The sequence below is a fragment of the Bison bison genome, unplaced genomic scaffold (assembly GCF_000754665.1).
Source record: "Bison bison bison isolate TAMUID 2011002044 unplaced genomic scaffold, Bison_UMD1.0 scf7180017864299, whole genome shotgun sequence".
Classification (NCBI taxonomy): Eukaryota; Metazoa; Chordata; class Mammalia; order Artiodactyla; family Bovidae; genus Bison; species Bison bison.
Genome location: NW_011494871.1, coordinates 4,598,211 through 4,609,651, shown reverse-complemented (window position 1 = coordinate 4,609,651; position 11,441 = coordinate 4,598,211). Strand labels below are relative to the sequence as shown.

The 11,441-nt window shown below is 41.4% G+C and overlaps 1 protein-coding gene across 1 annotated transcript in view; it reads left to right on the top strand.

Moving 5' to 3' along the window:
- Positions 1-3,125: 3,125 nt before the first annotated feature.
- The window catches only part of FLT3 (fms-related tyrosine kinase 3), a 53,439-nt gene continuing 45,123 nt past the window's right edge, over positions 3,126-11,441 (top strand). The window contains exons 1-2 of the mRNA XM_010851220.1: positions 3,126-3,266; positions 8,734-8,936. Of these exons, the coding sequence (XP_010849522.1) occupies positions 3,159-3,266; positions 8,734-8,936 (311 nt within the window). The 5' untranslated portion in view covers positions 3,126-3,158. The remainder of the gene's footprint in view (positions 3,267-8,733; positions 8,937-11,441) is intronic.

Here is an 11,441-nt window from a genome sequence, read left to right as displayed (position 1 = left end):
GATGGCATCACAGACTCGATGGACATGAGTTTGGGTGAACTCCGGGAGTTAGTGATGGACAGGGAGGCCTGGCATGCTGCAGTTCATGGGGTTGCAAAGAGTCGGACAGGACTGAACGACTGAACTGAACTGAACTGAACCAAGAACTAAGCCTGGGTGGACGGATAAGATTTCTTCTACAAGAGGCTATTCTGTGAAGACTGGGATAATATGGCTTTTTATCTAATCCACAGAAACCAACATAGATAATCAAAGATGATGAAGAAAGAAAGGAGCGTGTTTCAAACAAAAGAATAAGATAAAACTCCAGAAACAAACCTTAGTGAAATGGAGATAAGTGATTTACCTGTAAAAAGTTCAAAATAGGACTTCCCTGGTGGTCCACTGGTTAAGAATCCCCTTGCCAAAGCAGAAGGTGTGGGTTCCATTCCTGGTTCGGGAAGATTCCACGTGCTGTAAGGCAACTGAGCCCATGTGTCACAACTACTACTGAGCCCGCACTCTAGAGCCTGCATGATCCAACAAGAGAAGCCACTGCAATGAGAAGTTTGATAACTATGACTGGAGAGTAGCCTCCACTCTCTGCAACAAGACAAAGCCCACAGGCAGCGAAGAAGACCCAGCGCAGCCAAAAATAAATAAATAAATAGTTGTTTTTTAAAAAAGAGTTCAAACTAACAGTCATAAACATGCTCACTGATGCTCCCTGAGAACAATACATGAATAAAGTGAGAATTTCCACAGAGAGAGAAAGCTTAAGAAGAATGCTGCTGCTACTGCTGCTAAGTCACTTCAGTCATGTCCGACTCTGTGCGACCCCATAGACAGCAGCCCACCAGGCTCCCCGTCCCTGGGATTCTCCAGGCAAGAACACTGGAGTGGGTTGCCATTTCCTTCTCCAATGCATGAGAGTGAAAAGTCAAGTGAAGTCGCTCAGTCATGTCCGCCTCTTAGCGACCCCACAGACTGCAGCCTACCAGGCTCCTCCGTCCATGGGATTTTCGAGGCAAGATTACTGGAGTGGGGTGCCATTGCCTTCTCCGTAAGAAGAATACAATAACTGAAAAATTCAGAAAAGGAGTTCACCAACCAACTAGGTGTGGTGGAAGAATTACTGAGATCAAAGACAGAGCAGTGGAATTGATCCAATCAGAGGAGCAATAAGGGAAAAAAGAAAAGAGTGAAGACAGTTTAAGGAACTTAAGAGATACCATCACACTAAACTAATAGTCATTATAGGGGTCCCAAAAGATGAAGAGAAAGAGAAAGAGCACAATAATTATTCAAAGAGATAATGGCTGAAAAATCCCCTCATCTGGGCATAAGCAACAGACATCCAGGTCCAAGAAGTCCAGAGACTTCCAGACAAGATGAATGTGAAGAGACCTACTGAGACACGTTATAGATACACTGTCAGAAACTAAAGACAAGGAGAAGATCTTAAAGGCAGCAAGAAGGAAAACAGCGGAGCCTCTATAGTACTATCAGCAGATTTTTCAGCAGAGACTTTGTAGGCCAGAAAGGAATGGCATTACATATGTGAAATGCTAAAAGAAAAAAAACAGCTACCAAGAATACCTGGGAGGAGGGTTCAGGATGGGGAACACAGGTATACCTGTGGCGGATTCATTTTGATATTTGGCAAAACTAATACAATATTGTAAAGTTTAAAAATAAAATTTAAAAAATAAATAAATAAAATAAAGAAGTAAAAGCTCAAAAAAATAAAATAAAAATACTTATTGATTTTATTTATTTGGCTGTGTTGGGTCTTAGTTGCAGCATGCAGGATCTTTTCCATTGCAGTGCATGGGTTCTCTGATTGTAGTGCGTGGGCTCAGTAGTTGCGGTACGTGGACTCCAGAGTGCACTGGCTTCAGTGGAGGGGCTAGCAGGCTTAGCTGCTCCAAGGCACGTGGGATCTGCCCAAACCAGAAATCAAACCTGTGTCCCCTGTATTGGCTGGCGGATTCTTAACTGCTGGGCCACCTGGGAAGTTCCTAATCAGTTTTAAAGACACACGCAGACTAAAAGTAAAGGGATGGAAAAAGATACTGCATGCTCATGGAAACCAAAAGTAGAGATATCTATACTTACATCAGACGAAATAGACTTTAGCCAAAGACTGTCATAAGAGGTAAAAAGGGTCACCCAATAGAGAATATGACATGTATAAATATTTATGCACCTGCCATAGGAGCACCTAAAGAAATTAAGCAAATGCTAACAGACCTGAAGGGAGAAATAACAATGCAACAACACAAAGGGACCTCAGTACCCCAGTTTCAACAAAGGATAGATCATCTAGGCATAAAATCAGTAAGGAAACATCGGACTTAAACTACGTGTTAGACTAGGTGGACCTAACAGACATTTACAGAACGTGCCATCTAACAGCAGTGAATATACAGTCTTCTCAAGCTCACTCGGAACATTCTCCAGGATATTTCTGATCACAGTGGGATGAAACCAGAACTCAGCTACAAGAAGAAAACTGGGAAATTCAAAATTATGTGATGATAAAACAGCATTTGCACGTTTTGTATCTCTATGTCACGTTTTGGTAATTCTCACAATATTTCAAATGTTTTCACTATTATTATAGTTGTTTTGGTGATCTTTGATCAGTGATCTTTGATGTTAGAACTACAATTCACTGAAGGCTCAGATGATGGTTAGCATTTTTTAGCAAGAAAGTATGTTTTAGTTAAGGTATACACATTGTATTCTTGGGTATAATGCTGTTATAAGCTTAAAAGGCTACACTGTACCATAAATGTAACTTGTATATGTACCAGGAAACCATAAAGAAGAAAAAAATGGCTGGTATACAAATAACCAGTCTTCAGTTGCACTAGCCTCACTTCAAATGCTTAATGCTAAATGCAGCTAAGGACCACCCTGTTGAACTGCACAGATAAGGAATATTTCCATCACCCAAGAATGTTCCCTTGGAAAACACTGCTCTAAGGACCTCTGCTCAAGATTGATAGTAAGACTTGCCTTTTGTGAAATTATACTTCCTGCATGCTTTCCTGTTGGCCACTTTCCCTTGATTACATTTTGTTTAATTGTAAGATGAATACATATTTTCTTTTTAAGGTGTGCATGTATCAACATCACTGCCTTTGTTTGCTTTCACAGTTGTTTTTTCCACAATGATATTCCAGACTATTACAAATCAAGATCTGCCTGAGATCAAGTGTGTTTTAATCAACCATGGAAACAATGATTCATCAGTGAGGACATCATCATCAAATCCCATGGTAAAGTAATAGTAAAATTTTAGCTATTTTCTCTGGAGACCATACTTTGTAAGCTATTGAGACTTGCTATGGCTTATGAGCTTTTCCTTTTATATATTTAAGTAACTATGCATTCATGTGGGGTATTGATGAGCATCTCTACTCATTGTTACCTGGGACTCCATCCCAACAAGAGTCACATTGTCTTTGGGCTTAGATTCTGGAAGGACAGTGATACTCAGAATGAATAAGAAACAAAGATTTCCTTTTCTCCTTAAAATAAAGCCAGGCTTCTCTCTCACGCCCCGAATCTCTAAATTTCCAACTGCCTCCTGGGTTCACATAAATAGATTTTTTCCATTTGCTCATTAAGACCCACCTATATAATTTACTTCATTTCTATTTCCCCAAACATCTTGTTTTAATGGATTTCTGTTTACAGCCCCGTCTAGATCCTAAGCTTGAAAGCTCAGCCTCACTTTGGACTGCTTCCTTTCTCTGCCCTCACATTTGGTCAGTTACCAAGTCTTATCAATTTCCTTTCTTTCCTAGTTCTCATTTAACCACCTCATATTCTCCAGTCTCCCTGCCACTTCCTAATTCCAGCCCTCATAGTCACAATAATATTGTAAGTGCCTTCTTCCTTCTACAGTTCAGCTCGGATAGGGCTGCCGAACTTTTCTTTTCTTTTCTTTTCTTTTTCTCAATTAATTTTGGGCTGCACCGAGTCTCTGTTGCTTTGCGTGGGCTTTCTCTGGTTGCAGAGGTCTGGGGCTGTTCTAGATGCTGTGCCCGGGCTTCCCTTGTTGTTGAGCACAGGCTCTAGGGTGCGCGGGCTCCAGCAGTTGCGGCACACAGACTTAGTTGTCCCATGGCATGTGGGATCTTCCCCACCCAGGGATCGAACCCGTGTCCCCTGCTTTGGTAGGTGGATTCTGTACCCCTGAGCCACCAGGGAGGCCTCAGACTATTCTTCTTGAGGCATAGCTACATCCTTTACAGCCTGGCTTGGTCTTCTCATGACTTCAGTCGACGTGCATATCACTCCGTAGACTGGCTCTGACTCCTTCAAGTTCCACCCTTGTTTTCCATTACTCTTCTTAATACTATTCAGCTAACATAGCCTAGGTGTTTACTCAAATGAAGGAAGCTTAAACGATCAAGAAACTGAAAATATTAGAAGTCTATATACAATAAAAAGTGACCATAAATTAACCAATTCTATGTTGGAGAAGACTCTTGAGAGTCCCTTGGACTGCAAGGAGATCCAACCAGTCCATTCTAAAGATCAGCCCTGGGTGTTCTTTGGAAGGAATGATGCTAAAGCTGAAACTCCAGTACTTTGGCCACCTCATGCGAAGAGTTGAGTCATTGGAAAAGACTCTGATGCTAGGAGGGATTGGGGGCAGGAGGAGAAGGGGACGACTGAGGATGAGATGGCTGGATGGCATCACCAACTCGATGGACGTGAGTTTGAGTGAACTCCGGGAGATGGTGATGGACAGGGAGGCCTGGCGTGCTGCGATTCATGGGGTCGCAAAGAGTCGGACACGACTGAGTGACTGATCTGATCTGATCTGATGGTTTTTATCCAGTTAAGGATTCATACAAAGCTATAGTTACTCTGTTTTCTTTTATAGAGTACACATAGCACAAAAGTATAGTTTGTTTGTTTATTTACTTATTTATTTGGGTTTAAATTTTTAACAGATATTGGTGTGATTAACACATTGGCTTGTTAATAACTAAGACATTTGGTGTACATGATTATTTTAGTGCAGACAAGAAAAAATTTTACTATTATTTGCTGTGATGTTTTAAACTTTTAGTGTCTTTTCAATGTGAGAAAATAGCTGCACACATTTAAGTGCTTTCTTATAAATCACAATCTTTTTTAAAAAATCCAAGATAATTGGTCTTGGTTTCTAGTATTAAGCTCTGTATTATCTTTTTTATGTAGAATAAATTGTACTCTTATGCAATATTCAGGATTGTATTAGGACCTAGTAGTTCCTAAACCACATCAAGCAACCATCCTAACTGTGGAAAAACTGAACTTTCGCCTTCCTGAAGCTGAAGGCGCTCCTTCTGGGTATTTTCCTGCTTCGATGTGAGATGGATTATCAGGGTGTCAGTGGCTTTTCTCAAAAGCAGTCTTGATTTCTTCCATAGTTCACGGTTCTCAGATGAGACATCTTTCTAAAACTCTTATAGTTCAGAGGTTTTTTGAAGAACCAAGCACTCTTTAGTTGACAAAGCTGACCAAGGCAGCTCTAATAAATAAGCAACTCCATCCTGAGCTGTATCACAGTATAGCCTGGGATCAAAATAGGATTATTTTACTGTTTCCACAATTCACTTAATTGTTTCAAATCTGAGATTTCCCATCATTATCATTTCTGTTTGAAGATTAAGGTGGTGTGTCCTGAGTTTCTCCCCTACAAGGCTACTATTTTTCCTTTGTAGTTAAAAAGGATTGGGGGGAGATACAAATATTCTGTTTCTCCTCCGTTTTTCACCCCACTGATTTTAGCGTCCACTGGTGGATCTTGCCTATAACCATTATTACTGTGATGTTTTCCTGATGATGAGCTTCTTTGCCCCTTGTTCCCTAACTGGAATTAGGGAGCAACTCCCTAACTTGTTCCTAACTGGAATCTTTCTGCGAGGAAGAGCTGTCTCTTCTCTCCATGTTATTTATTTAATCAGTCTAGACTTATAGATACTTATTTTATTGCATGGATTATAGCCCCAAACTAACACTTTATTTGGGGGCTCAGATGTTTCCAGCTTTGGTCATTGGGAGCTACTTCAGCTTGGTTCCTGTGTCTTTTCAACATGTCCACATAATTTTTGAAGCACACCCTTACTTTTTGGCACTACAGCATAGTTCAGGCTCATCTTGTATTTTTCCTGTGTTGGCGCTGGAACTAACCACTTCTCCAAGAAGCATTGGTTTCATGGAGAATAGTATTTAGAAACCAAGATCTGAGAGCTGAGTGTGCTTATTGCTCCTGAGCATTGTTGCTTCTAGGTTTTCTTGGCAGACACAGGTAGGATATACACGCTTGTATACTACCTGCCGCCCCCATCCATACACACTATATTTATCTCTTTATCATCTCTATCTATCTATGTATCACCATGAGTTCATGCTGATAACTGTGATTCAATTCAGCACCAAAGGGTTCATTCTACCTTTCTCTCTTTCCTCAGTTGTACTTCTCTCTCTGACAGTAAGACCCCTGGCTTTCATTATCTAAAATAATTTACTTTATTATCATTCAATAATAATATTCATTTCTGGTGTAAGTGGCAGCCCACTCTAGTATTCTTGCCTGGAGAATCCCATGGACAGAGTCTGTAGCCTGGTGGACTACAGTCCGTGGGGTCGCAAAGAGTCGGACATGACTGAGGCGACTTAGCATGCACATGCTGGTGTGTCAGAGTTGCTTACCCACATCCCAGTGAGAAAAAGATTTAGCAACCAGAATACAGTGTGTGTGTGCTAAGTCTCTTCAGTCGTGTCCAACTCTTAGCGACGCTATGGACTGTAGCCCTCCAGGCTTCTCTGTCCATGGGATGCCCCTAGGCAAGAATATTGGAGTGGGTTGCCATGCTCTTTTCCAGGGGATCTTCCTGACCTGGGGATTGAACCCATGTCTCTAACATCTCCTGCATTGGCAGGAAGGTTCTTTACCACTAGAGCCACCCTGGGAAGCCCCTGGGAATACAGTACTTGTGTGCAATTCTTTTTGTCTTTAACCTCATACCATCCAAAGCATTCTTTTCCCAAGTTACTTAAGTTTGTTCCTTTCTTTCCCAATCCCTTCACTCTGATTATGTTAGTTATTTGTGATGCAGTTAAGTTCACTTGGTTTGCATTCCATTTTTAGTTCCCCCATATCCTGGTTGATGTTAATGATTTATTTTGTGAGTATCTGAAACAAGATTCTGGTCCTGAAAGCTAAAGCTATGTGATAAAAGACATACTCATAGAAATGTCATGCCTTCTTCATCCCTACTTCCAAGTTTCCTCCTTTCCCCATCTATCTCCTGTAGTGAGCCAGTCCCTTAAGGTTTTTATATTAGTCCTGTATTTCTTGTGCACAAATGAGCAGATACATGTGTATTGTCTTAGTCGCCTTCCTTGTTACCCAAAGGATAGCGTAACTGAAAGTAGAAACATTTTGAACCCAGCTTTCTTCACTTAGCATCTGCCTAGGAAATCACTACAAATCAGTTCATGGAGCTTGTCCTCATCCTTCTCTATAACTGCATGTCCTCGATTGTGTGGATGGGCCATAATTTATTCCGTCACTCTGCTGTGTATGAGCACTTAAGTGCTTTCCTATGTGCAAGCACTTAGGTAGTTTCTAATATTTTGCAATTATAAATGATGTTCAGTCAATTGTTGGACATATAGTCCTCAAAATGGGATTGCTGGCTGAGAGGGTGAAGTGCATAATAGTTCTATTAGGTGTTGGTGAATTCCAGACCCGCCCTAGAAGGGTGCACCAGTTTGCCTTCCTCCAGCAATGTATGAGAGTGGATATTTCCTTATAGCCTCACCAACAAAATTTTGCTAGTGTGATAGATAAGTGCTATCTCAATGTTGTTTTTTTCTGATCATATGTGTATTTGAACATTTTCTCATGTGCCTAAGAGCCATTCTTTATAACGTTTTTGTGAATTGTCTATTTATTTCTTTTTCCCTTTTCTCTATCGTGTTTTTGCTTCTGTGTCTCTCAATGTTTAAAAAAAGTCTTTACATACTAAGGGTATTAGCACTTTATTTCCTTTATTTGTCATACGCATAGCAAATATTTTCTTCTGGCATGTCAGGATTTTGTTGTTGTTGTTCTTGGTTTACTTTATTCTGTGTTCATCTTTTAAGATCCAGCTCGGTTGCTGCACTCCACTGGAGCATCTCCACCCCACTGTCCCCGCCTGGAAGTCACTTGTCCCTGCTCCGAAGGTCCAGAGCACTTAAACGCACCGTCCAAAGTAGTGGACTTCTGTTTATCAAGCACATCACATTTCACTTTGTTTTGTTATTTCTTCCTGTTGTTGCTCAGTTGCTCAGTTGTGTCTAACTCTTTGTGACCCCATGGACTGCAGCACACCAGGCTCCCCTATCCTTCATCATCTCCTGGAGTATGGTCAAACTCATGTTCATTGAGTCGGTGATGCTATCCAAACATCTCATCTTCTGCCGCCCTTTTCTGAATTTGGGGGTAGCACAATTCAACCTATAACAGTCTATAAAGCATTTTTAGAAATGCAGCCTAAAATTATCTGTCTTTTCCTTAGAGAATTATAACTAATATAAATTTTAGTCAGTGATATGTCCTCCATGGGTTATGATGCGCTTGGGTGTTGTATGCAGTATTTCAACATGTATGTATTTGGTAAAGTTTCCAGCTAAAAGGAAGAGTTATTAAACCTGCCCTTGTAGTAAATTCACGTTGTTTCATCGATGACGTAGGCATCAGAATCCCGGGAAGACCTGGCATGTGCGTTGAGGCCCGAGGGCACAGAGACCATCTATGAAGCGGCCACGGTGCAGGTGGACGTGGCTGCGTCCATCACACTGCAAGTACTGGTCTCCGCCCCAGGGAACACTTCCTGTCTCTGGGTCTTTAAACACAGCTACCTAAACTGCCAGCCACACTTGGATTTACAAAACAGGTAAGCGGGAGCCAGGGCGGCAATGTGTAACCACAAGGATTTTTGGAGGAATACTTTCTTCCCATTAAAAAGAAAAAAAGGCATTCTTGCTTCATTTGGAGTTTCTTTTCAGACTGCTGTAAGACGTCCATTGTAACTCTTATCTCCAGTGAAATAAAGTGAACCAAAAAATTAGTTAGGGCATGGATTCATGACATTTTATAGCAGTCAAAATGCACAGGGTAAACAACACCAAAAGTGAGTCCTAATGTAAACTATGGACTTGAGTTAATATCAGTATTGGTTTATCACTTGTAGCAAATACACCACACGTATGCAAGATGTTAGTAATAGGAAAACTGGGGGTGGTGGGGGGGATGGGGAAGGGTGTGTTCGGGATCTCTGTGTTTATGCTGTTTTCCCATAAATGTAAAATTGTACTAAAAAATAAAGTCTATTAATTTAAAAAGTTATATAGACATATATGGTATATTTAGGGCCTGAATCCCATGGACGGTGGAGCCTGGTAGGCTGCAGTCCATGGGTTTGCACAGAGTCAGACACGATTGAGCGACTTCATTTTCACTTTTCACTTTCATGCACTGAAGAAGGAAATGGCAGCCCACTCCAGTGTTCTTGCCTGGAGAATCCCAGGGACAGGGGAGCCTGGTGAGCTGACGTCTATGGGGTCACACAGAGTTGGACATGACTGAAGCGACTTAGCAGCAGCAACAGCAGAAGAAGGGCTTCCCAGGTGGTACTAGTAAAGGTACCAGATAAAGAATCCACCTGCCAATGCAGGAGACATAGGAGATGCAGGTTTGATCCCTGGGTTGGAAAGATCCCTTGGAGGAGGAAATCGCAAGCCACTCCAGTATTCTTCCCTGGGAAATCCCATGGACAGAGGAACCTGGCAGGTCACAGTCCATGGGGTTGGACATGACTGAGAGACTGAGCAGCCGGGGCCTAAGAACGTAGTGATAGCTGACAAAATGTAAAACAAATAGTGAAAAGATTGTTTGAGATTTTAAAGGTGGCTTGTTTTTCAAAAATTTTATTTACTTATTTTATTTTTGGCTCCATGGATCTTCATGGCTATGCATGGACTTTCTCTAGTTGCAGCGAGCGGGGGCTTCTCTCTCACTGTAGCGCAAGGGCCTCTCGTTGCGGTGGCTTCTCTTGCTGGATCACACAGGCTCTGGAGTGTGGGCTCAGTGGTTGTGGCGCATGGGCTCGGTTGCCTTACAGGATGTAGATTCTTCCCAGACCAGGGGTCAAACCCAAATCCCCTGCATCGGCAGGCAGATTATAAACCATTGGACCGCCAGGGAATTCCAATGGCTTGTGTTTTCATTGTATTTTGTCTTAAAGATAAAAAATTAGAAAATTTATCTTCCATTCTGGTTAAAGTAGCAAAGAGCTGACTAGTTAAAGTAGTGAGAAGCTTCTTTCTGGGAATTGCTTACCTGTTTTGTTTCCTAGTATGATGAGCAGAATTGCAATGTATAATATTATGAAACATTAGAAATTGACCTCTGTGTGGTGAGCATTGGTGTCAGGGTCCAGAAACACGTCTTAGATTGACAGCAAAGCCCTGACTCTAACCCTGTGCTGACTGCAGCCCGCTGCTGTCCACGACCAAGGAGGGTAGGAAGCAGGCGGCACGGGCCATTTGAATGCCCACTTACTAATTCTACACTGCTTTATTCTCTAATTCTTGAGTTGCTCTGGCATCCCAAAACTAGCAGAGGCATTGTCTTTCTAGAAGCAATGCAGAAAACGGCCCCTCAATGACCCAAAGAGAGCTCCATGCCACCTGCCTGGGACACGGGAGAACACCCATGATTGGCTTGTACCAAGGATTCTAATTTGTTTCTATAACGTCAGACCAACATTGAAGTAGTTTTCAGGCCAGTAGCTATAATTCTGAAGTCTGGTTCTAAACCTTAGAGCACATTCATTTTCCTTTCCTCTTTTGAGGCCATATTACTCACTTCTCTTTTTTTGCTTACGTTTACCTTGGGGTTAAAGTAAAGCACTCTGTTATTAAGCATTTTGCCTTAAAGAAATGTTCCAGTAATTTTATTAAAATCTAATACCACATGATGTTATCACTCTGTGTGTGCTACAAAGCATGTAAATGATCACTTTTCCCACACACCACAGAATTCCCGTAAAACAAAATGAAATCTCTTCTTAGAGACTAATATATATACATATATATTATAGATAGATAGATAGGTATATAGATATATAGATATGCATATATGAAATGCCACAACAGCTCTTAGCATGAGACCAAAAGAAAAATAAAAAATTAGGGTTCTTTTTACTCTTCTGAAAGAGTGCCTTTTTTTGTTATAGGTCAGGCAGCCAAAGTCATAGGTCTTTTGTGGGTTAGTTAACCTAGTACCAAGACATTTTTAGCAACTTCTCCATAGCAAAGAGTTACAGAAATTAAGGGCTTCCCAGGTGGTACAGTGGTAAAGAATCGGCCTGCATTGCAGGAGATCCTGGTTTGAATCC